At 34.7% G+C, this 27,275-nt stretch overlaps 2 protein-coding genes across 2 annotated transcripts; both read left to right on the top strand.

Moving 5' to 3' along the window:
- The first annotated feature begins 19,512 nt into the window (after window positions 1-19,512).
- LOC108477311 (uncharacterized) lies at window positions 19,513-22,385 on the top strand. Its single transcript, XM_017779813.2, has one exon. It carries the CDS (start codon window positions 20,233-20,235, stop codon window positions 22,195-22,197), a length of 1,965 nt encoding a protein of 654 aa, XP_017635302.1. The 5' UTR covers window positions 19,513-20,232; the 3' UTR covers window positions 22,198-22,385.
- Window positions 22,386-23,546: 1,161 nt separating this feature from the next.
- On the top strand, window positions 23,547-26,236 carry LOC108477155 (ferredoxin--NADP reductase, leaf isozyme, chloroplastic). The gene is made up of 9 exons (XM_017779619.2): window positions 23,547-23,849; window positions 23,945-24,179; window positions 24,388-24,521; window positions 24,702-24,780; window positions 25,010-25,101; window positions 25,208-25,285; window positions 25,431-25,493; window positions 25,586-25,820; window positions 25,952-26,236. Exons 1-9 carry the CDS (start codon window positions 23,748-23,750, stop codon window positions 26,017-26,019), a joined length of 1,086 nt encoding a protein of 361 aa, XP_017635108.1. The 5' UTR covers window positions 23,547-23,747; the 3' UTR covers window positions 26,020-26,236.
- Window positions 26,237-27,275: the final 1,039 nt, after the last annotated feature.

The raw sequence follows: 27,275 nt of genomic DNA, 5'->3' as shown, positions 1-27,275 counted from the left end.
CTCATCGGTTTTGTTCTCCTCTTCCCCTCCTGTGTAAGAGCATTGTTTCATCGATTTTTTCATCAATTGGCCAAACACTAAGCTTTCTTTCCCTAGTACAGATGACTCTGCCTTGAGTGCTATTGAGAAAGGTTATTCTTCACCATCCTTATTATTTTCATCAATATGAAACTCCAAACACTCCTTAACTCCATCACCCATTCGGCCACATCCAAAACAGAAGGTTGGAAGGTTTTCATATTTGAGAGGTAGCCAAATTTTCCTTTTCCATTTAGGACAACAAAAAAACCTATTCTCAATTGTTTTTGAACATCCAGGTTGATTCTAATTTGACAGAACATACCTTTTATTGCAGCTCGGATTACCCCTTCAAAAGTAGATCCAACTGCATGCGTAAGATCCTTCTTGTCGCACTCAGGAGGACATAGACCAGCCTTTATCCAAAATGGGGAGTGAACCAGTTTGATCTTATGTCTCTCAATAGGTTGCACTAGCCTATCAAAGATGATTAGTTGTTTTCGAAAGAACTATGGTCGCCCTTCCAAAATCTATTCTAAATCTTCCTCGTCTTCAAAAGAGATTGTAAATAAATTCTGGCCTGCAACAAGAATCTCAAATTTCTTTTTGTCTTCTAGAAACTCTTCAATTGTGCTCTTAGGCTATCTGGATTGTACGTTTTCCTCATCCAAACTGAGCAGATCAACGTCGGGTTCTTTGATGGAACCACTGGTGAGCTTTTCACTGTTAACTGAAATAACTCTTCTTCAAGAAGGCCAATCTCGTTTTGATCTTCCATCGTTTCGAAGTCACCACTCATCTCCTTCTCAAGCACAGTATTCACTATTTCTTCGGAAGACCTAAGAGAGCACTCTTGACTCTTTTTTTTTTTGCAAATATAACTAATATTCTATTAAAACTTGAGCCGAGGTGATATGTCCAAAAACAATAAAGAAAACTGAAACAACAGAATTTAAAGCAAAAAAAAAACACACAGGAAAAGAAACGACAAAAACACCTAAAAACCATCCTCAAAGAAAACCACCTCGCACCAAAAACGAAAAGCCAACAGGAATATCAGACGAAATGGCTTCCTGAAACCACATAATTGTTCTCAAAACTTGCCCCAACAGAAAAGCTTCTTTGAAACCACCCATGGAGAATCTTCAGCACAGTCTCCTTCTTCAAAGAAACACAAAACCCCTTATCCTCTGTGTACCCATTCTTCCCAATCCTTATCCATAACTTTTTGAACAGAGTCTGGAGGATCGTGAAACCAAGAGCAAGCAATCTGTTGTCGGCGACCTTCCAAAGCCAGAGTGTGCGTTGCACTATTAGCCGTCCTCGGCACAAACATGTATGAAACATCCTCAAACTGATTCCTCATAACTCGGATATGATTAATGATGGGTCTAAGGATCGATTTGTCCTCCCCCACAGAGTTCAGTTTCTTAATAGTAGTCAGAGAGTCACCTTCCAACAGAATCCTCGTCCACCTCGCCCAGCCGCAAAAAGCATGGCCCTCTCGCAAGTTCTAGCTTCCGCCACCACCGCGTCCACCATATCACTAAAAGGTTAAGTACAAGCTCCCAAGAACTGCCCTTCCTCATTTCTTGCAAGAACTACTGCAAAATAGAATCCAGCTTCTTTAAGAAAAGACACATCAAAATTTAGTTTAAGCATCCCACTATCAGGGGGTCTCCAAAGCTGATGTCGCTTAGAACAAGGAAAAGGCTTCTGATAAGTATGGCTAGATAGTAGATCCAGACCATACCCACGAATAAAACCTATAATATCTTGCTTTGAGAACCTAACTCCTTCATATATCTATTTGTTTCTGCTATTCTAAAGAGCCCATAAGAAAAAAAAAAGAATCTGTCTCGTGCTAACATCTGCTTCTATAAAACTTCTAATAAAATTATCTTTTCCATGCGAGGTGAGATCATTCGGAGAAAAACAGACATTGAGGGAGACCCATAGCTGCTGCAAAACTCCACACCTCCATAAGAGATGATCAGAATCCTCCGGTGATTCTTTACAAAGGGGACAAAACACATCTGCTAAAAGACGCCTTTGGAAAAGGTTAACTAAATGTGGTACATAGTTGTTAATGAGTCTCCAGACATGGATTTTAATTTTAGATGGAATCTGTAACTCCCATAGAAGCTTGTAGAAATCTTTTTATATGCTTGCATTGTAACCAATATAGTTAGTGCCCTTTAAATGCTCTAAAATCAAAACCCTTTACTCTTCACTGAGTAACTTTCAGTGGCCACAAATTTCCAGACTAATAAGTCCTGAGTTATTCTACAACCAGGAGGAATTGAAAATATTCACCTTGATTGATCTTCATCGAACAGACTTCGAATAACCTCCTTTTTCTAGGTGCTTTCCTCGGCATCAATCAACTGATTCACAGTAGTCCATGATGTATTCATTTTTGCACTAAAACCCTGTTATTGTCATGACTAGGTAACCAAGGATCATTTTTGCACTAAAACCCTGTTATTGTCATGACCAGCCCATCAGCAATCAACTCCCGAGCACTATAGATGCTCCTCCAAGTAAAAGAAGAGTAAGATCCCACTTTAGCTAAAAAAATATTTGTTAGAGGAAAATAACGAGCTTTTAAAACCTTTAATAAAAGGCAATCGAGCTTTGAAAAAATACGCCAAACTTGCTTAGCTAACAAAGCACGATTGAACAAAAATAAATCTCGAAAGCCCATCCCACCAGCACGCTTAGGTTTGCATAAAGCGTTCCAATTACTCTAATAAATCCTCTTTGCCGATTTGTTATTAGACCACCAAAATTTGTTTAAAAGACCCTCTAACTTACGACAAAGGAGTTTAGGTAAAGCGAAGCACTGCATAACATAGACTGGAATAGCTTGTAAGACTGGTTTGATAAAAACTTCCTTAACCCCCATAGATAGATAACGTAAATTCCACCCCGCAATTCTTTTCCTAAAACGGTCCACAAAATGAGCAAAAGCCTACTTCTTCTTTTTACCAATCATCATGGGAAGACCTAAATACTTCTCCGGGCTTATGGCCACACGAACCCCCAAAGTTCCTGTCACTATCTCCCTAATTTCTAGCTCCACATTGGCTCTAAAATAAATAAAGGATTTATCAAAATTAACCCGCTGTCCTGAAGCCTGGTCATACTCAGTTATCAGCTGATGCATTAAATTGGCTCCTTCTAACGATGCCTCCCCAAACAGAATGCAATCGTCTACAAAAAAATAGATGATTAATTGCCAACCTTTCCTTTCTTATAAGAGCTCCCTGAATCAACTTTTCCTACTTCGCATTTTGGAGTAACGTGGAGAGCTCCTCTGCACAAAACAAAAACAAGTAAGGACTTAGAGGGTCCCCTTGTCTCAATCCTTTCGACGGAGAAAACCATTTCCCAAGTTCTCCATTCATCCCCACCGAATACGAAACTGAACAGAAGCACCTCATAACAAGAACAATCCAATCAGGGTGAAAACCCAAATGATTCATCATACCAGCAAAAAAATTCCACTCAACACGGTCATATGCTTTGCTCATATCGAGTTTAAGCGCAAAATTCCTTTTTCGGCCTCTTTTCTTCAATTTGAGAGAATGTAGAACCTCATAGGCAATAAGTACATTATCCGAGATATGTCTCCCTTGAATAAAAGCCCCTTGGGTTTCACTAACACATATATCCAGGAAAGGACTCATTCGGTCAACCAGAACTTTGGCAATAATTTTATAGATGACGTTACAGAGACTTATAGGTCTGAAATGAACAAGGTTTTTCGATTTCTCCACTTTTGGAATTAGCACAATATGTGTTTTGTTAATATCTTCCATTTCTATCTCCCCTTTTAAAATAGATAAACAATACCGAGACACTTCAGGACCAACTATGTGCCAATAATTTTGGAAAAAGATTGTTGAAAACCCATCAATACCTGGAGCCTTTAAAGGCGGTATAGACTTAACATCATGCAAGATATCTTCCTCCGTAAATAGCTTTAGTAACTCTTCATTCATATCATTTGAAATGCGCTTATCAACCAATCCCAACAGGCGAACGTCATCTCCGGAGCTTGAAGCCGTAAATAAATTCTCAAAATACCTTGAAACAAGCTGAAGCATTTCCTCGTTCGTTGAGACACGACTCCCATCCTCACGTTCCAACCCCAAAATCCTATTACGATAAAACCGCTGAACAGCAGCTTTATGAAAGAAGCTGGTATTTCAGTCTCCGTGTTTCAGCCAATTCGCCCGAGCTCGTTGTTCCCAAAATATCTCTTCCATATCTATCTCTAGGTTAAGATCAAGCTGAACCTCCATAATTTCCTCTAAAACCTTATCAGAAGGATCTATACCATAAAGCTTTTGAAGTCGATCTTCCATATTCGACCGCAAGAATTTGTCTTTTCTGCGTTTTAACCTGCTCCAATGTTACAATTGTTGACCCATGAACTGGAGTTTGTCAGGGATATTTCCATCAAAACTGTTCCAATTCGAAAGAACCACCTCTTCAAAATTATGTTCTAAACACCATTTAGCCTCAAATCGAAACATACTAGGCCTGGGCCGTTGACCTTCAGGATCACAGCCATGAGTGTCTAAAAGGATCGGACAATGATCCGAGAAAGAATGGCTTAGATGCTCCAGTTGGTGGCTCGAAAAAAAAGATATCCAATCAAGAGATGCAACACCTCTGTCTAGGCGTTCTCGAATACTCGTCGATAAGAACCTCTCTCGCTCCCATGTGAACCACCTGCCAACGAAACCCACATCATTAAGTCCATAAACATCTAACACATCTCGAAACTCAGACATTTGACGATCTGATCTAAGCCTTCCACCTTTTTTTTCATAAGAATGCATGATTTTATTAAAATCTTCGACTACAAACCAAGGAAGCTTAGAATCCATGCCCAAATTTTGAAGTAACTCCCAAGGCTGACTTCGATTTCTTTCCTCAGGATTTTCATAAAAACTGGTAAGTCACCAAACTTCTCCGCATTCCGCATCATGCACCTCAACATCAATGTGAAAAGAGGAATAACTTTTAAGTTGAATAAGCTCGTTTCTTTTCCAACCAAGAGATAATCCCCCTTTAGAACCAATTGCATCAATATCTATTCCATTGCCAAAACCACACTTCAAACATACTTTTTCCATCTGCTTTGAACTTAATTTTGTCTCCATAAGAAACAAAATTCAGGGATTAATAGCTCGAATTTTATTTTTGAGCCTACTAACCGTCTGTGGTCTTCCCAAACCATGAACGTTTCAACTGAGGACCTTCATTGTGACCGGCTGCTCTGCCTTGCAGAGCTAGCCATTAAAACATTTAGATCTCCTTCGTAGTTACTGGTGACAATGGCTGAGGTCCCCACTAGCCTTTGTCTCTTCTTTCCTTCCATAACAGTAAGAGGGTCATTTTCTTCCACTACAATCAAGTCCATGGGCCTACTAGAATTAAAAACACCATCCTGCCCTAAACTTCTCAAATTACGCCAATTAGCATCTCTATTAAAGAAAAGATTATGACCAGATTTCTTGACGATTGACTGATGATTAACTAATTGAGAATTTAAAAAATCCCCTTAATTTTCGCCCAGAATCAGAATCATCTCCAAAATTAAATATTTTGGGATCACTTACCAAAAACTCCTCCCCACACCAAGAGCCATCCGCCTCCCTTAACCACCAACTCGTCGCAGTGTTTCGACGTTGCCCCACTGCTCGTAATGAGATATCCCAACCAAAAACAATTTTAGCTGGTTCAATACGTAGGCGAAACGGACAAAAACTTTCTCCATGACCCAATTTACTGCAGATAAAGCAAAATAGGCTTAGTTTTTCATACTGAAAACGAGCATACAAAATTTTCTCTGACCCTATTCGAATATTCTTTTTTCGCTTTAACGGAAGGTACACATCTAACTTAACTCAGATACGCATGAACTTATGGAATCCCATTGTTGGTATGGATGAATCATACTCAAGGAATTGCCCCACAAAATCACCAAACTATTTTGCCATCGTAGTCGTCATCATCCCTGGCGGAAGATCATGAACTTGTATCCAAAATTCAATAAACTGTAACGGAACTTCAAGAGGATCTTTGCCACCTTGAATTAGATGAAGGATCAGCAAATGGTTATTGAAAAACCAAGGAATACCAGAGAGTACCTCTTGCATTTCCACTTCATGAAAAAACTGAAAAAGAAATCTCTTATTCCCTAAATCTGAAATACAGATCCCCCCAATAGGATGCCAAAGATCTGCCATAGTATTGCGCATAGAAGGAAAATGTACAACGTTATCCGTCAAACAGCGGCCCACTAAACAAAGCTGATAACTCCTTTCCACCACCGACGCCTCTTCGATAAACGGCTCTTCCTCTTCATCAATAATATTCAGTTTAGCCAGATCTTCTTCCATTAGTACCAAAAAAATCAAAACTATGACCCCACCCAAAAAGGACCACAAAAACCAAACTGTAACCAGGCCTCACCCTAAAACCAAAGTAAAAGGGAGAAAAACAAACAACAGGAATTAAAGGAAAATAGAAAAGAACCCTAGAAAAACCCCCATGTTAAAAGACAGACTAATACTCGTGTCAAAAGACAGACAGGTCTTACATTAATAGAATATTAAATTATCAATAGAAGGTTGGAAGGTTTTCATATTTGAAAGGTAGCCAGATTTTCCTTTTCCATTCAGGACAACAAAAATACCTATTCTCAATTGTTTTTGAACATCTAGGTTTATTCTAATTTGACAGAACAGACCTTCTATCTCAGCTCGGATTACCCCTTCAAAAATAGATCCAACTGCATACGTAAGATCTTTCTTGTCGCACTTAGGAGGACATGGACCAGTCTTTATCCAAAACGAGGAGTGAATCAGTTTGATCTTATGTCTCTCAATAGGTTACAGCAGCCTATCAAAGATGATTAGTTGTTTTCGAAAGAGCTATAGTCGCCCTTCCAAAATCTGTTCTAAATCTTTCTCGTCTTCAAAGGAGATTGTAAATAAATTCTGGCCTGCAACAAGAATCTCAAATTTCTTTTTTATCTTCCAGAAACTCTTCAATTGTGCTCTCAGGCTGTCTGGAATGTACGTTTTCCTCATCCAAACTGAGCAGATCAACGTCGGGTTCTTTGATAGAACCACTGGTGAGCTTTTCGCCATTAACTGAATTAACTCTTCTTCAAAAAGGCCATTCTCGTTTTGATCTTCCATCATTTTGAAGTCACCACTCATCTCCTTCCCAACCACAGTATTCACTATTTCTTCGGAAGACCTAAGAGAGCACTCTTGACTCTTTTTTTTTACATTTTCTAATAAATTGTGTTTTTAATTTAAGCAATATTTCGTATTTTAAAATTCAAAAAATCGTTCCCTAACTTACAGGGTTTTGATTTTCTCGATAAATCTAAATAAATGAATGTTTTCAAAGTATAATTTTTAAATATTCTCGGGAAGTACGAAAAGATCGTGTTCTAACTTACGGAATGTGATTTCTTTCTAAAACCGAGATAATCGAATGTCTTTTTAAATAAATAAATTTTTCGGCGTTCATTCTCGTATCGGGAATCTAAGACATTGTGTCTTAACTTACGAGATGTAATTTTATTCCTCGATTAACGTAAAATATGCCATGTTCTCGAAAAATTTTTAATTAAACGATATTTTAACAAAGGATAGTATATTTTTTAAATCTCTTCAAAGTTCTTAATTTTCGACACTAAGACACTAATTAATCAACTAGGTACCAATTTTTGGCGTTACGAGGGTGCTAATCCTCCTCATGCGTAACCGACTCCCAAACCCATCTTTCTAAGTTTCGTAGAACAAAATCGTTGTTTTAATAAATCAAACCATTTATTGAAAACAACCACTTTTCGAGGTGACCCGTTCACACCTCATCAAAAAGGATTGGTGGTGACTCCCATTTTTTCGTTTTCATTTTTAAAATCAAAGTCGACCCCTTTTTCAAAAAAATAGTTTCAACATTGATAAATTCAACGATTAGATCATTAAAATATTAATTATATAGATAGTTATGGAAGTGTGTAAAACTGCTTTTGTTTTTACACTGTGTAACTCTGTATAGGGAGGATCCACTTACATAGTGTAAAAACTAAAATAGTTTTACACATTTTTGTAACTATCTATATGATTAATACTTTAATGATCCAACCGTTATATTTCTGGTCTATTCATTTAGATTGTGTATGTCAAATTTGATGTAAATTTAAAATTTCTAACTTTTTTATGTAAAAAATTCAACCCTTGAATATATATTAATATATAGTGTTTTAGATCAATATGATAGAGATATTAATTCATTCGAAAATTACATGAATGACAAATACAATTATATTGATAAATTCAAGCGCTTGGATTATTAAAATATTAATCATAAAATTAGTTATGAAAGTGTCTAAGTTTTTACAATGTGTAACTCTATATAGGAGGGACCCACACAGATAAAAACTAAAGTAGTTTTACACACTTTTATAACTCTTTATATGATTAATATTTTATCAATCCAACTGTTATATTTCATGGTCTATTCATGTATGTCAAATTTGATGTAAATTTAAATTTTTAACTATTTATTTTATGTAAATAACTTTCAATCGTTGTATATATATATATATATATATATATATAGAATGTTTTAGATCGATATGAAAGAAAAATCGGATTTGTTCAAAAGTTTGCATGCATGAAAGGTACAATTATATTGGCCTAATAACAAATTTAGCTCTCAATGTTTACGTATTCTATCAATTTGATCTTAAATTTTAAAAATTCAACAAACTTAGCACTCTATATTTACAAAATTTGTTCTTTTAGTCCGAAATGTAAAAATCCAATGAATTTAGTTATCAAATTTTACAAAATTTTTCAATTTATTTCTATTTCTAAAAGTTAAAAAAACATTTTTAATATTCCTTAACGTACCTCCAAAACCGGTTAAATAAGAAGAGTATTTAACATCATTCTTATTATGCCCATTTTAAACTAGTGCCATCTTTGTGAATATGGTAAAAAATCGAGTTGGCTTAAATCCAATTGTCATATTTTAAATTAATATCATATTTTTAATTAAATTACTCTAAAAAATTTATAATTTTTAAGTTATTACAAAACAATTATTTTGATTTTTTTTCTTATTTTAGAAATATACAAGACCTACTCTTTGAGTAGAGAAAATCATGCAATTAAAATCTTTCATGGAATGAAAAACCTTGAAAAGCTTTGTTTTTTGGGTTTATTTTTCTGTCTTGGACATGCTAATCAATAACTTCCAAATTTGGATAGTCCGGATATGCATTAGAAGAAAATACTTGTACAAATCACAAGAAAGCTATCTTGCAAAGATAAAATTCAAAGAGTTGAAAAAAAAACTTTATTCAATAAGTGGTGTGTTTAACGAATAACGAAGAAGCCTTTATATAAGCTAGTTAATTACATCAAAATAAAACTCTTAAGTATAATGAAACTAGTTCTAGTGGAACTAAACTATCTTGTTAACTAAGAAACATAAAACTTGTAAACAACTTTGAATATTTAAAAACATCGCAAATTTTAGAAAAATAAAAATAAAAAATAAAAAATCTAATAAATACAATATTGGGTTCATATAGTTAAAATTGAGCCTTAAAATCAAACCAATATGATTTAAACTCAAATTAAAGCTCGAAACTCATAATTTATCGTAATAATCCCGTATAGAAATTCTACTCGTGCAGTCTTCACTAAAAATTGTCATAACTTGAGTTTTAGGAATCGAAATCGGGTGATTCAAAGTGTGTTTCGAATATAAGAGATAGCCTTTCAAACATAATGAAAGAATCTCAACCTAGAAATGTTTGGATCCACCTAAAAACACATCACAAGTTAACTAATCTTTTGAGCTTGAAAAATAAGAAATTTTATGAATGTAAGTTAATAAAATTTATCTCATCCACACATGTCTCACGTCCAAAATTGGGATTCAATTTTTGCTATCTTTTGGGCTCGTCAAATTCTTAGGCTGGAATTTGGGCCTATATTCATACCACAGACTGTGCAGTTGTCGATTCCTTTAAGGGAGCTTCTAGTTTGGGCCCTCATTCTCGTGTCTGCATGGAATTCTCATAAGTTAACCTCCCATTAATCTTTTACACCTAGTCCGAATTAGCTAGCATAGTTTTATAAGTATCCATAAAATCAACAATAAACTCAGCACCACTATCATTCGAGTTGTCCGAGTTGGTTGCAACTAGGACACAGCATGGAATGTGAAGGCCATTGATAAACGCCAAATTATACATATTTTTACCCCAAATGCTTAGCATATTTATGGATGTTTATTACTAGATTTGTGGATTTTGGTGCTCTTAATTCGGTTATTTCATGTTTTGTACTCAAGAGAGCACCAAGAGTCAAAAGGAGCCAAAAACGAGCCAAAAAAGGACAAAACGGGCCAAATTGAAAAGATGACACGGCCTAAGCCTTACCACACGGGCAGCTTACACGCCCGTGTCTTTCGAGGGTGTCGACCAAGGCTTTCACGATTTACATGGCCATATGTAATTTAATGGATCGAACAAGGCCTGGCAATCACGTCACACGGCCGTGGCATATGGGTGTGTCCCTTTTTCAAGAAGTTGTATTTTAGACGGAAAAGGATACTTAGGGAGGAAGAAAGCCAATCCAAAGCCTATATAAACACCCTAAGTATGACTTAGAAAGGGGCCTCCCTCTAGAACTTTTCTGGAGTACAAAACCACAAGCCGGGAATTACTTGAAGGAAGCTAGACGATCCATCCCAAAAGCTAGAGCTAATCCAAGACTGAAGATCTCTCTCAAAATTCTTTCAGGGGTTTTAGAGTTTTCTTTATGTTTTGTTATTTTCATACTTTTGAGATGTACTCTTATTTTATTATGAACTAAACCGCTTAGATACCTAAGGGGGTTGAAACCTATGATATATCTTGTTATTATTATCTGAACTGTATGATAAATACTTGATTTGTTCTTAATTATGTGTTCTTAATGCTTGAGTTAATATTCCAGGTATTGATTCATGATTTGATGTGCTTATGCAGAGGAGCAAAAGTTCCTGGCTAAGAGTAGATTTGACATAATTAAGCGGAGTTGATTGAACGCCTAGAAATAGGGTTACGAGATTTTGCCGGATTAGGGTGAAACCTAATATGGGAGTCCATAGATCGATTTACTGCTAGGGGTTTTAATTAAGAAAGAGATTTCAATTAATTCAACTGAGGGTTAGACGTTATTAGTCTCGAAAGAGATAATAATATAGGTTAGGGAGTCTCACGGATCAAGTCAAGTGAATAAATCGTCTGGTTCAGAGTCAGATAACAAGTGAAATATAGGTGGATTCCTCCTTGGGTGTCGTCTTTATCAATTACTTTTCTTCAAGTCTTTTTCCAAATTTTCTCTTTGCTTTAGTTTAATTAGTTAATTAGTTTAATAAACAACCCCTTTTATTCTTAGGCTAGATAATAAAAAGATAGTTATTACTAGTACTTTTGGTTCCCTTGGGTACGATATCCTGGTCTTGCCATTACTATACTATTGTTCGATAGGTGCGCTTGCCTTTTCGTTGTGATAATAGTTAATCTAGGTTTGATATTCATTATAAATATTTATTACTTGTTACGAATCACGCGATCAGCCATACAATTGTAAAATATTCCTCCTCATCATTTGTTCCACTTGAGGTAACACAAAAGGGACTTCTTCCATTTTTGTTAGAGTTGTGTGACCCAAATTCTAAGAGATTGCTTGCAAGTCAAGTTAAACAAAAATTTATTGTATTTCTAGAAGATTTAGTATTTATTAGTATAATATATTTAGCATTTATTAGCATAGTTTATTTGACTTGCTAATTTAGCCTATAAATAGGCTCTTTTACAACATTAGAATATACACCATTAGATATTAGAACTCATAACACATTTAGAGAATTTTGTGTTTACGTTTTGAGGGTTCTTTATTTTCGGGTTTTCAAGGTTTTGTTTTTGTATCTCCATCTTCTGTACTTTTCGTTCTTTTGCCATTATAGTAAAATTATCTTTGCCCGTGGTTTTTTTTATCCTCTTTGGAGGGATTTTTTCCACGTTAAATTTGTGTGTTTAATTTCTCAATTTATTTTGTTATTTTTACTTGTTCGTTGCTTAAATTGGGTCGATCCTACCAAGTGGTACCAAAGCTAGTTTAATTTTTTTTATAGATCAGGTCGTTCAGAGATGGCAGCAACAAAGTTTGAAATTGAGAAATTCGATGGTGAGACAAATTTCAATCTATGACAAGTTCGGATGATGGCAATTCTATTCAAACAGGCTTGAAAAAGGTTATTATCGGGAAAAAGCCTGAGAATCTAAATCAAACAGAATGGGAAGAGCTTGATGAAAAAGCCTTGTCTGCAATCTAGTTGTGCCTTGCGGATACGGTATTGTAGGAGGTATTGATGGAAAAGACCTCATCCGCATTGTGGAAAAGGTTAGAAACTCTTTATGCAACTAAGTCTCTGGCTAATTGTTTAGTGTTGAAACAACGTCTATTTACATTTCGCATGAACGAAGGTGAGCTTCTTAGAGATCACATCAGTCAATTCATTACTCTTTTAAATAATTTAAAGAACGTTGAGGTTCATATTGACGATAAAGATCAGGCTATGTTATTATTGTACTCTTTACCCCCTTCATACAAGTCTTTTAGGGAGACTCTGATTTATGGCAGAGACAAACTCTCGTTCGAAGATGTGAAGTGTCATTTGTTGAATAGAGAAAAACTCGACAATGAGTTTGGTTTGGATAGCAAGGCAGATAGGTACGCTTTCATTTTGGTAGCATTAAAGAAACGAGACAAAAGGTGTCGCTATTGTAAAAAGTTAGGTGACGTCAAAGCAAATTGTTATAAACTGCGAAATAAAAGAGTTGCTAAGAGTAACGAGGAAGATGTAGCTAGAGCTAATTTGGCCGATGAAGGTGGTAATGATTTCTTGTTAGTGTCAACGAGTGATAACTCCAAGCTTACGTCCGAGTGGATCCTAGATTTGGGATGTTCTTTCCACATGTGTCCCAATAGAGAATGGTTCTCCACATACAGTTCGGTTGAAGGTGGAGTTGTGCGCATGAGAAACGATTCATCCAGTAAGGTAATTGGTATTGGTACTGTTAAAATTAGGATACACGATGGGACGATTAGGACACTTTCAGATGTCAGGTATGTACCTGATTTACGAAAGAATCTCGTCTCCCTGATTATTTTAGACTTGAAAAGATGCAGAATCAATATCGGGACGAGCGGTATTAAAGTATCTCGTTGAGCTCTCGTTTTGTTAAAAGGTAAAAGAACCAACAGTCTTTATATTCTGGAAGGTTCTACAGTGACCGGTGAAATCGGACGTCCCTCGTCCGTTACGGAGTCGAAGTCAACTCGTTTGGAGCGGAGGCAACTTGGTCATAGGAGGGAAAAAGGCATGACCATTTCGTTGAAGATAGATTCTCTTTTGGATGTAGTTTTTGAAAAGTTAGGGCACTGTATTCGTGAACATCAAACCCGGGTTAGTTTTGATTTGATAGTGCACAAGTCGAAGGCTAGAAGTCTTCCAGCTTCTAAGCATAGATTCGGTTCAGTTAATTCCCTGAATAATTCAAGATAGGCCCGTGGTGGGCTTTGGAAAAGATGGCGTTGAAAGAATTCGTATCAAGGTGGAGATTGTTAGAGTTGTGTGACCCAAATTCTAAGAGATTGCTTGCAAGTCAAGTTAAACAAAAATATATTTTCTTTCTAGAAGATTTAGTATTTATTAGTATAATATATTTAGCATTTATTAGCATAGTTTATTTGACTTGCTAATTTAGCAAATAAATAGGCTCTTTTACAACCTTAGAATATACACCCATTAGATATTAGAACTCATAACATATTTAGAGAATTTTTTGTTTACGTTTTAAGGGTTCTTTGTTTTTGGGTTTTCGGGGTTTAGTTTTTATCTCCATCTTTTATGCTTTTCGTTCTTTTACCATTCTAGTAAAATTATCTTTACCTGTGATTTTTTTATCCTCTTTAGAGGGGTTTTTTCCACGTTAAATTTGTGTTCAATTTCTTAATTTATTCTATTATTTTGCCTTATTCGTTGCTTAAATCGGATTGATCTTAACAATTTTGTTTGAATTTTTTTAATTATTTCCAATTTAGTTGAAGACTTAATTTTTCATTTTGAGGGCCAAAGAAGTGTACAACCAAGCTTTGCCATTGTTAACCAATGAGTAAAGGTCTCATCTTTTTTTCCTTTCTTTGCTTCTTTGGTCACCATATTTGTCCCAAGCCGAAATCCAAGCCTTCAAGCTACAACTCAATGGATGACTCACTGCAGTTGTGGGCATCTAGCTCTTTGTTACAGTGATTCGTTAATTTTGCTGGTGTTTTGGGTAGGTTTTTTTGGCTTTTGTTCTATGGGACAGCTCCTGTGTGGAGTCCATTTCCTATTTGTATTGGTTTCATCAGTATTTCCTAATTAGTTGATATTGAATGGAAAAATAACTTGAATCTTCCATTGGTATTCTACTTAGTGGGTGTTGTCAGTCCAGCTAAAACTTGTCAATGGCCTTAATTGTGCTATTTCTTATAAATCCATAGCTAAAGCTCCGTAAACCCAACAAGGAAATAAATGCTTGAAAATAAACAAACCATGTAAGAATGGGAAAAGTTAGATTCATTGTTCTCCCATTGGAATGGGGTTTTCCAGGGAACATACTGCAAAAGCAATTGAGGGAAATGGTAAAGCTTCTAGGTCTTTACTACTTACAACACAAACTATCATCTTAATCTCAGCTTTAGTATTGTCCAGGAGAAGAGAACTCAACTTTGATAATTGAAGCTCTCCTTTACTAGTGCATGATATGTGATTGGAGGTTTTTATGAGGGCTTGGAAACAGAATGGGCTACAGCATGCTCTGTCCAAACTTGTGCTTGAAACAAATTCACAATTACCTGTTCAAGCTCATGCTATAGCAAACTCAGTTTTGACCGCTTCTTTATATGTAATTTGGAACCTTATGTTAATGAATGAATTGTAGTTTTCCATCTTAATGAACAATTATTTTTCTTATATAATTTTATGTTTTGTTATCATTTATTTCAAAATTTTTATATTTAATTTTATTATTTCAAAAGATAATATCTTTCCATTCTCATATTCTGTAATATATTGAATTAATAAAATTGTCATTTATTATTTTTCCTTTTTATGTTTTTACAAAAAATTAAAAATAATGTATATCGACATGTGGGTGATTTGAGAAATTTTCATTTAAAAAAAATATTGAAGGGTCCTTTTGAACTAAATTCAAAATCAAAAGTTCTTCCTGAATGCAACTTGCTAGCTAGGTTTTGTTGTTTATTGGTTAAATTATGCTATTAGTTTCTATATTTTGTAAACATTGTAAATTAAGTTTCTATATTTTAATTTAGTCATTTTAGTTCATATACTTTTAAAATTTTAAAATTTCAGTCAATCACTAAATGATATATGTTAAATTCATTGAACTTTGTTACTTCCAAAATCTGATACGTCAAACATATTATTATATGTGTAATGCCATATCAACTTGTAATTCCATATTTTACTCACTAAAAATTTCAGTTAATGGATTAACGACTGTTATCTGCCACAAGATTAAAATTTCAAAATTCACGACTTAAAATGATCCAATTGAAAAATATGGACTAAATCTATTACTGTATGTATAGTACAAGGCTAGTAATTAAATTTAAACAAACAGATTTAACAGTTATTGTTTGGGTCAAGACTAAAATTTTAAAATTTAAAACGGACATAAACTAAATTTGACTAATTCAAAAATAAATAAATTAAAATTAATTAAATTAAAATACAAAGATTAAATTCATAACTTTTACAAAATATAAACAGCATGTTTATTTCATTGGGTTGAGGTGAAGACATAATAAAGAAAGAAAGGAGTAATAAGTATGTTGGATAGGAAACTTGTGAAACAAATTAAAATCCAAATCAAGTATAGGTAGGTAGGGATATTTTTGAATTAGCACTTCATAGTTTTGTTGAAGTTGTTATTTCATAAGATTGAAATGAGTTTGTATATTTGGAAGATATTTTAAAAGTTTGAAAAATTAGTTAGGTATACCTATAAAAATAGGAATTAATGTCTCAATAGATTATAGGAGAAGTTTGAGATCAATCCATCCAAAAACACTAAAAACTTTTTAAAAATATAATAATACTTTGATGAGCCCCACTTAACCAACCCTTTCATATCCATTCAACTCTTCTCTTAGACTCTCTTGTGATTGTGTAAAATATGGCAACATGGGGAGACCTCATGCTGATTACCATGTTGCAACTAAGTCTTTCTTTTTATTTAATTTGAAATTTAATTTTTACATAATGAAAATTTTAGTATTTAGTATTTATTTATCTTAGTTTTAATATTTATTTTTAAGGATTATTTTTGCTCTTAATCTTTAAATTGTTATATTTTTAAATAAAAAATTATTGAATTATTTAAAATTTAACAAGATTGATGTAACGTACTAAGCTTGATGTCTATGTGTAATTCATTGTTGTTATTGATACTTTTTTTTACAGATTTTTTTGACATTTTTAAAATTTGTTAGTAATTTTAAGTTTTTATGAAGTACACATGAACTGGCACTTGAGTTGTCACGTTAATGTGGTTAAATTTTTCATAGCCCAATCAACTTTTCCATCTAAAAAAAGTAATTTGACTAAAATTTGAAGGTTGAGTGCCAAAGTGATGAAAAAAAAATTAGAGTTAGTGTGACAAAATGACTAACTTCATTCAATATAGGGACTAATTTTTTCCTCAAACTTTGTTTACTCATGTAACTTGTTGGGACCTAAAGTCATTAATTGCTTGAACTGTCTAAGTTGAATAAAAGTGTCTGATTGCACTAGCCATTACAACTTATCATTGCGAAAACTGTGTAAACAAAATAATAAAGAACACCGATATTTGTTTATGCAATTCGATTTCCCTATATTTGCGGAGCCTAGCTCTTTAAGTAATTCCACTATATTTAATCACCAATACAACAAGTGAATCACACTCTATCACTTCCCAAGTGTAGAGGTCTCACCTTTGTACCTAAAGGCTACAACACTCACATCTAAACTCTCCTCCTAAGAATTTAGATTGTAAACACAATTTATTTACTCTCAATTACACTTACAAATACGTTCCTCAATGAACAGATATGGGCTATAACACCCTTTACTTGAGTAAACTCGAGCAACAGGTGTTACATTTAACTTTGAAGATTCACTTATGAATTCAAATACTTTTAAATTAGACTTTTTACAAATTATTCCAGACCCTTATTATGCTTTTAGGAACATAATTTGACTAATAATAAAGATTAATTATATGTAAAATTTGTTTAGGATCTCATATCACCTAATTAAAAGTTTTGCACTGTATGCTCGTATGTCTTGAGGCCATGGTCTTCATGCCTTAAGACATTGCCATGCCACTATAGAAATTTGGGTTCAAAGTTACCCTATCTTGAGACAATAGGGTGTAGGTCTCGAGACATGGCATTGTTACTATAGATTTTTAGGTTCAAAGTTTTGATGTCTTGAGACATATTTCACATGTCTTGAGACCTGAGACAGGGAACTTGAAATTTCTACTTTCAAACACTTCCAAACCATACCAAATTTGCTTATAATCAATCCAAATATTATCCAAGACTCTTAAAGCACGTAATATATTGTATTTAACGCTTCAAATACTATATATAACACGAGTATAAGTATATCTAAACATCCCATTTCTTATGCTATTGCTCACCTATGTACATGCCATTAATCTAAACCAAAGTTTTGAAGATTCCATACTTATCTCAAAGTCCTTAACATGTGATGAGATGTGAAGAGCCCAATCCTCAATGAAACTTTATTTTGTCCTTTATTATTTAACATATGCCAAATGTAGACTTAATAGAACATGTTGGATATACGGAAATAATACAAAGTTTCATCGAGGTGCAATCATAGAATAGAGTGGCATCGAAGTGCAATATTAGAATAGAACAACATCGAAGTGCTTTATCAAAATAGAGTGGCATCGAAGTGCATTAACAGATTAGAGAGTGCGTTGAATGTTTCATAATGTCATGCCATCTATATCCCACAAGTTTACATCTGTCTACTTGGGAAAATATATCAAAATTAGCTTCGCTTTTACATTTCAAAACAGAACTTATATACTTTTAAATTCTTTTCAATTTAGTCTTTATTATAAAAATTCAATAAGCACTATAATAATACTTCATTGACACATGAAATATATAACGCACCATCTCACAATACTTCATGTCCCAGATCAGAACAAAAATTTATCTTAATTCTAAATTTTTGCATACCATTCAATTTAGTCCCTTTTCATTAATCATTATATTCTCACTTTGAAATTCACTTTACTTCCATATACCACTACACTTAAATATGTTATTTCAAATTCTTTTCTTGTAATATTTATAAATTTGGGGTCATGGGGGCTTGATTTAGCTAGCCTATGTACTAATTTATGAAACTGTTAAAGTTTTAGAAAGTTGCATGTAACACCTATATCCCATCTCCGTTGTAGGATTAAGGATCGGAGTGTTACAAAACCAAACAGAACAATTTATCTTAATTCAGAACAAGTATTCAATTAATTTATAAACATATATCATTTCATAGATTGAATATTCACATCGACTTTAATTCGGGTTTATGGGGCCCTAAAATTAGTTTGAAGGCAATTGAGGATCAAAATGAATCAAAATATAAATTTTAAGAAAAACTTGAAAATTTGAAAAAGATAGGGATCACACGACTATGTAACACAACTCAGACCATGTGAGCATTCGAATTAATGACACATGGCCGTGTCATAAACTGTGTAACTCACTGATTTGGCTTACATGGCCATGTGAGCATTCTAACCTTTTTAACAACTTAATATTGAACTTAAATAAAATTATAAATATTATAAATATTTTCTTACAATTTGTAGTTGAATCGCAAAACTGTGATTGTCATCGAAATAAATAAGAGTATTTGTCATTCCAAAATTGAATTAAAACGAATAAAAATCAAAAATATAATTAAATAAAGATGAACTTGAGAGAATTTTAATTAAAATTTTAGAACTAAATTATTGAGAGAATTGATAGAAATGAATTTAAATGAAAAAAATTGATGAAAAAATTTGGGTTTATATAAAAACAAAAACTAGCTATTTTTTTATGGCCGTTAGCAAAAGGCTGAACACGTTTTCCCTTCTCTCTTAAAAAACGGCCTAGTGTGATAAATATGGTAAAAATCCTAATTATTTAATTAACTTTTAAAATTATTTATGCCTAATTTAGCCGTTAATGCTAGGAAGAACTGAAAGCAAACAAATACTAACGCTGTAATAAAGTGTAAAACACTATATAAATTGTATAAAGAAAAAGTCAAGAAAAGAAGATGAAGTTGTTAAAATGAATGGCAAAAGGTTCCAATGGCAGCTGGAAATTCTTTTACCTTGTGTTTTGTATTGTCCTGTTTCTGCTGCTGCCTAATTAAAAATGGCACCCATTTCAATTCCCATCTTGCTTCTTTGTTTTGCATGTCTCTGGGATTATGCCTGTCACCTCCATTGCCATTGGCTCAAAAATATGTACTTTTTGTATATTGATAATGAAATTTGAACTTAAAAGAGTAAAAATAAAAAATGACAGCAACAATGCAATTCAACACCGTCCACCTCCTTCAATATACAAAAATTCATTTTTTTCTGAAAGAATATATAAACAACAAAAATACAGCGCAACACAACAGCAACAATCGTAGAAGCTATGTCCACCCAAAATTGTTAAATAAACAAGGAGATGAATGCGCGTTTGACATTGTAAAACTCGTCTGCCATGGACGCCCACTCACCCTTTTCTTCTTTTACTTTCCTCATGCATCCACACCCTGAAACCAAGGCAAACCAATACACTCCTGAAGTCCAAAATCCTCATAGAACCTAAAAGCAGCAATTAACTCCCATTTTCACCCTCCATTTCCTCCGTTTATCAAGCCTTTAACCAGAAACTTCTAACCCCAAAAGGTTAGAATCGCAATAAATATAAAGTCGTTTCTCTTCACTTTTTTTTTTTTTCTGTTCTGATGGCGGATATGGTGAAGCAAATCTTGGCAAAGCCAATTCAGTTAGCAGACCAAGTAACGAAAGCGGCGGATGAAGCAAGTTCGTTCAAGCAAGAATGTGCGGAGCTTAAGTCAAAGACGGAGAAACTTGCCGGCTTACTCCGACAAGCAGCGCGTGCCAGTTCCGACCTCTACGAACGCCCTACGCGCCGCATAATCGATGATACAGAACAAGTCCTCGATAAAGCTCTTTCCTTGGTCCTCAAATGCCGAGGCAACGGCTTTATGAAGCGCGTGTTTATAATCATCCCTGCTGCCGCGTTCCGCAAAATGTCTTCTCAGCTCGAGAACTCTATCGGCAATGTTTCCTGGCTTCTCCGTGTTTCGGCTTCGGCTGACGATCGCGACGATGAGTACTTAGGCCTTCCTCCAATCGCTGCAAACGAGCCGATTTTATGCCTAATATGGGAACAAATTGCGATTCTTTACACCGGTTCACTCGACCACCGGTCCGACGCGGCTACTTCGCTTGTTTCCCTAGCCAGAGACAATGATAGGTACGGGAAACTGATTATAGAAGAGGGAGGTGTTGGGCCATTATTGAAATTAGTCAAAGAAGGGAAAATGGAAGGTCAAGAAAACGCCGCCAAAGCAATTGGCCTTCTGGGTCGGGACCTGGAAAGCGTGGAACATATGATCCGCGCTGGCGTTTGCACGGTGTTTGCGAAAATCCTCAAAGAAGGTCCGATGAAAGTTCAAGCTGTGACGGCGTGGGCGGTGTCTGAGCTGGCTGCTAATTACCCAAAATGCCAAGATTTGTTTGCTCAGCATAACATAATCCGATTGCTCGTCAGTCATTTGGCGTTCGAAACCATCCAAGAACACAGCAAATATGCAATTGCCAGTAACAAGGCGACGTCCATCCACGCGGTGGTTATGGCGAGCAGTAATAATTCGAATGTGAATAACGTGAAAAACGTCATTGACGAAGATCACCAGAATCCGATTCCGCATCCATTGGGGAACCAAACCCCTAATCAGATGCATAATGTGGTTACGAATACCATGGCAATGAAAGGTGCGACGAAATTGCCACAAAAGCCGAGTAGTAATCATGTTAGGAGCAACAGTCAGGGCAATGCCAAGCTAATTCATCAAGTTTATCATCATCAGCAGCAGCTGAATGGTTCGATTTCCGGGGCGAATATTAAGGGAAGGGAATTGGAGGACACTGCTACCAAGGCTTATATGAAGGCGATGGCAGCTAGAGCTTTATGCTATCTTGCTAAGGGGAATTCAAGTGTCTGTCGGAGCATTACAGAGTCCAGAGCGCTGTTATGCTTTGCTGTTTTGTTGGAAACAGGAACCGGTGAAGTGCAGTTGAATTCGGCTATGGCATTGATGGAGATTACAGCAGTGGCAGAGCAGGATACTGATTTGAGAAGGTCTGCATTTAAGCCAAATTCTCATGCTTGTAAGCTTGTTGTGGATCAGCTTTTCCTGATAATAGAGAAGGCTGATTCGGAGTTGCTGATACCTTGCATAAAGGCTATTGGTAATTTGGCAAGGACGTTTAGAGCAACGGAAACAAGGATGATTTCCCCATTGGTTAAACTTCTGGATGAGAGGGAAGCTGAAGTTTCCAAGGAGGCTGCCATTGCTCTTACCAAATTCGCTTGCACCAACAACTATCTACACCTTGATCACTCCAAGGCAATCATTAGTGCGGGAGGTGCAAAGCATTTGATTCAACTAGTGTATTTTGGGGAACAAATTGTTCAGCACTCAGCATTACTTCTTCTATGCTACATTGCCCTCCATGTACCGGATAGCGAAGAACTCGCCCAAGCTGAAGTGCTGACAGTGCTGGAATGGGCATCCAAGCAATCCAACATGACCCAGGATGAAACAGTGGACACACTTCTACATGAAGCCAAAAGTAGATTGGAGCTCTATCAGTCTAGAGGTTCAAGGAGATTCAATTGATTCAATCGCTTTTCCATTGTGATTTCTTGTTTGGGACAACTGTACATACAGCTGGAACTGTTCTTCCATGAAGTATTTTTCAGTCATATGCAGAATTGTATTGCCTTGAGTTGCATGGCTGTTGTAAGGGTAGAAATAAGTTCCGTGATATGTAGCAGGTCATTCATTTCAATTTTTTTGGTCTGAAATTTTAGTGGGGGTGTCTATCTTCTAACCACCGTAAAAGAATGATTCGACCTCTGTTATGCGGGGCTTGGGCTCTGTCAGAACCAGCTCTTTTAACTTACCACTACTTTTTCTGGATTATGTCATCTAGGCTGCCACTCACATGGAAGGTGACTCAGATTCTGACATGTATTTTTACTGCAGAGGCAGAGCTGACTGCTTGCATTTATACCTCTTACCCAGTTGTTTATCAGCAGCTTATCATGAACTTTTCTTGGTCAAAACTGCCCTGTTCCAAAATGTAATTAACAATTTCAAGTAGAGAAAAAACAACAGACTTGTCAAAATCCACCCACAGGAGAAGACTGGGTTTATGCCTCGTATTACAGCGAAATGTGGAAAGAATAATAAGAAACCCCACGTTTTTTATTAGCTGAAATTAATAAAAATTAAGCAGATTTCTACCCATCAAGCTTGAAGGCTAAAACAGGTCAAGTAGGCCCTGGTTTAGGGATACTTGATGCTTGTTATTTTTTGCCTTTTGATTCCCCAGAAAAGTAAAAGTACACGAAAAATAAATTTAATAGATGTCAAAAGGTAGGAATTCATAAGCTAATAGAGACAGATTCGATGATACTATGCAACACGGAAAGTATATATTTATATATTCTTTTGTTCATTGAGAGTTGTTTTTATATGGATCCAGCTTGTGATATTCAATGTCATTTCTTGCATTACTGAAAATGACGTCCAACTTGTACTTTGGGATGGCGGTTTGTCCATGGATTGCCTTGGTGGACTGAGATGAGTTAACCCAATGCCATCTTTGGGTCCCCAATTCCTTCTTCCATTTCATTTTGCTTTTGGATGGATTTTTTTGTTTAATTATACCAATCGTCTTCGATTGATTTTTACTGTCTTAATCCAAATAATTTAGTATCAAACGATAAAAACGATCAATCAACTTATATTATATATATAAAATAATTAAAAATAATATATGTAAGTTAGTCATTCGGTTTAGTTATGAATTTTAATAACTAATAATCCGTTTACACCTTAACTTTAACCAGTTTAATTAACTTTTAACCTTACTTATTGCCATCCCCTATCCTTGGATTTGGAATCAAAAGTTGCTCTAAAAAAAATTCAATGGTGATTATGGATATATGGTGGTGTAAGAGTAATGCATTTACACATGGACTTATCCTTATAGAGGCCACTGCATTGCCCTTCAAATCTCCTCCACCCAATTCATCATCCAAACCCAATGAAATAGAGCACAAAACCATATACTTTTTAAGATTTCCTCACCTCATCTCATTCCTTCTTCACCAAACCATCCATCAAATAACATTTCCTCACCTCTTCATTTTCCAAAACCCATGGCTGCCGTAACTGCTGCAGTCTCCTTTCCTTCTACCAACTCCACCTCTTTTACTACTCGAACCTCTATCATCTCTCCTGAAAGAATCACATTCAAGAAGGTAAACTTCTTTCTTTTCTTTTGTAATTAATATATGTAAAAACTTCATACATGTTGGGAGTTGGTCACCTGCTTTTTTTGGTGGTTGTTTTTCAGGTTTCTTTTTACTACCGGGATGTTTCAAGTGGAGGGAGAGTGGTTTCAGTGCGAGCCCAGGTTACAACTGAAGCTCCTGCTAAAGTTGTAAAGGAATCCAAGAAAAATGATGAAGGTGTTGTGGTTAACAAGTTCAAGCCAAAGGAACCTTACATTGGCAGGTGCCTTCTAAATACTAAGATCACCGGTGATGATGCTCCTGGAGAGACATGGCACATGGTCTTCAGCACTGAGGGTATGCAATTCATCTCAAATTATACTCTTCAAGATAATTGCATGTCTGTGAAAAAAAAATGCAGATACAGAGTTTTATGTGCACCAATGCGAGTTTTTGTTGATCAAGGAATGAAAAGTTGCCGTTCTTGAGATGATTAATTAGATAAAGGGAAAAAAAAAAGAAAGACTCTTTCTTCTTAGTTGACTAGCTAGTTGGATTGGATCAGGAGAGGTTCCTTACAGAGAAGGACAATCCATTGGAGTGATTCCAGATGGCGTTGACAAGAATGGGAAACCTCATAAACTGAGATTATACTCCATTGCTAGCAGTGCTCTTGGTGACTTTGGGGACTCCAGAACTGTGAGTTTTCCTTTAGAAGTTAATTTCCTTTCCAGATTAAGATACAAATCAATTGCTGATAGGCTCTGAGCCACCCAAGTCTACATAACTAATAGCATTCAGCTCTTCTGGTTTCTGTTTGTTTTTTTTATTTTCTTATTCATTTTTGGTTTTCTGAATGGTCTCATTGTATTATCGCAGGTATCCCTATGTGTGAAACGTCTTGTATACACCAACGAGAAAGGAGAACTTGTTAAAGGAGTCTGCTCAAATTTCTTATGTAAGAATGCAGGACTTCTATGTTTCATCATAATGTATTACTATTGTTTAGAACAACCGGTGTCAAAAGATGATGAACCCGGAGCTTTGGTCAGTTAGTTTATGCGGCCATTCTTAAAAGGTGGCATCCAATAGATTTGGAGTTGGAATCATAATATCTGCAACTCCTTCTCTATCACCGGGCATTGGTCACTCTTGTACCTAAAATTATGTTTAATTCGTATCTTCAGGTGACATGAAACCTGGGGCAGAAGTTAAAATCACAGGACCTATTGGAAAGGAAATGCTTATGCCAAAAGATCCCGATGCCACAATCATCATGGTTTGTATTTTACCAAGCTGTTATCATGCATTCATTGTATATTCCATTATATTGATAAACTGCTGCTCCAAAGCAACATTTTCACACTGAGTTACTTTAACTGCAGCTTGCTACAGGAACTGGTATCGCTCCCTTTCGATCATTTTTATGGAAAATGTTCTTTGAAAGGCATGAAGATTACAAGGTACAAAAGAAACAATTATGACCTTTATATCCATGCATCCATTTTAAGCTAAGAAGTGAAGCCTGTTATGACCTGTGGCCTTAACTTAACTCACCAAGGCTAACATATATTATTGTACTAATGAGTGACTTGAAAAAACTTGTAGTTCAATGGTTTGGCATGGCTGTTCCTCGGTGTTCCTACAAGTAGCTCATTGTTGTACAAGGAGGTAAGCATGCAAGCTAGGAAAAGAAAAAGATCTGATACTGGGAATCTGGTGGTTTTGCTTCTTTGAACGAAAAGTGAAATGTTATATAACAGGAATTTGAGAAAATGAAGGAGACGTATCCAGACAACTTCAGGCTGGACTTTGCTGTGAGCAGAGAACAAACAAATGAGAAAGGAGAAAAGATGTACATTCAGACCCGAATGGCTGAATATGCAAAAGAGCTATGGGAATTGCTGAAGAAAGATAACACCTTTGTTTACATGTGTGGGTTGAAAGGAATGGAGAAGGGAATTGATGACATAATGGTCTCACTTGCTGCAGCAGATGGTAACCAAAAAAAAAAAAAAAAAAAGCAGAACCCAATTCTTTTACCAGATCACTAATTAATAAATCTCCATGAATTATATATACATACATACACCTCCAATCTAAATCTGTCTTTGGACATTTTTTTTCAGGTATTGATTGGATTGAATACAAAAGGCAGTTGAAGAAATCTGAGCAATGGAATGTGGAAGTCTACTGATTGTGGATTATGTAGTACAAACCAAACCGCAATTCTTCCTCTCTCTTTTTTTATTTTTCTGAGCAGCCAGCCACAGTCCAACAATGATTTCCAATGCATTGTGTAGATAGGGGGAGTGTGTGAGTGTGTGTGTTGGTATTTTTAATTTTTATTTTATAACCAAACCTCACAAATCTTAATCTCGAGGAGTAATAAATGAAACTTCAATTTCCCCTTATGAACATTTGTTTTACATGTATCCCATGCTTCAGCTTTTGATATGCAGAATGGATTGATGCCATATCTAACCTTTTCTCAAAGGAAATCATATAAATATCTAACTGTTATAAATACATTAACATTAATAATGGATGTCTATAACTCTTTTAAACATTTATTAAAGTAATGAGATATCTAAGGTGATAACAAATATCTTTCCTTTTTTTAAAATTATTTAATAACTATTTTATTATATCTTAAAACAAATGACATCAACCTAAATTAAACATAATTTTTTTATTCCATTATTACTTTAAAATTATTTTCGATAACTATTGCTTAAAAGTTGCATTTTATCAAATATTTTTTCAAAAATAAAATGAAAAGTGATAATTAGTTGTTAGCTAAATCGTTTGATTGAAATGGATATTTATAACCTATAATCATATCAACTTTAAAATTGCAAAAACAAATCACATATATGCCTTTAATAATTTTAAAATTAATTATTTAATTCTATTTTATTAAAGTAAAATGTTAATTATTTTATTACCATTAAAATTAAACCTTTTATTAAAATAAAATTTCTTAATTATCTAATTTTATTTAATGAAATATTGATTAAGTGTTTTGTAATTAATTTTTATATTTAAATTGATAAAATAAATTATTGACAAGAAAATAAAAACTATTCGTTCTCCATCACTTTAAAATTTAAAACACAATCGATAAATCAATTATTGTATCTTGAATTTTAGGATTATTATTTGATGCATTGTTTGTGAAAAGAAAAAAAATTAAAAGGGTTTGATAATGACAAGTATTCATTGAATTATATTAAAAATATAAAATAAATAAATAAACACATATTGTTGTTCGAATATTCAACAGTCAAGTATACGTATTGTGAAAAGTAGTATAAAAATATTGTTCCCACAAAGAGTTATTACTAATTATGTTGTTACTTTATAACTTATCTTAATATATCGATAACATAAATTTTTAATATAAATCAAATAAACAAAAATAAGCAAAACAAATTAAAACGAAATAATTAA

Source organism: Gossypium arboreum, chromosome 12 (genome assembly GCF_025698485.1).
Source record: "Gossypium arboreum isolate Shixiya-1 chromosome 12, ASM2569848v2, whole genome shotgun sequence".
NCBI lineage: Eukaryota > Viridiplantae > Streptophyta > Magnoliopsida > Malvales > Malvaceae > Gossypium > Gossypium arboreum.
The sequence above is the reverse complement of the archived record's forward strand: the minus strand, read 5'-3'. Positions and strand labels throughout refer to the sequence as shown.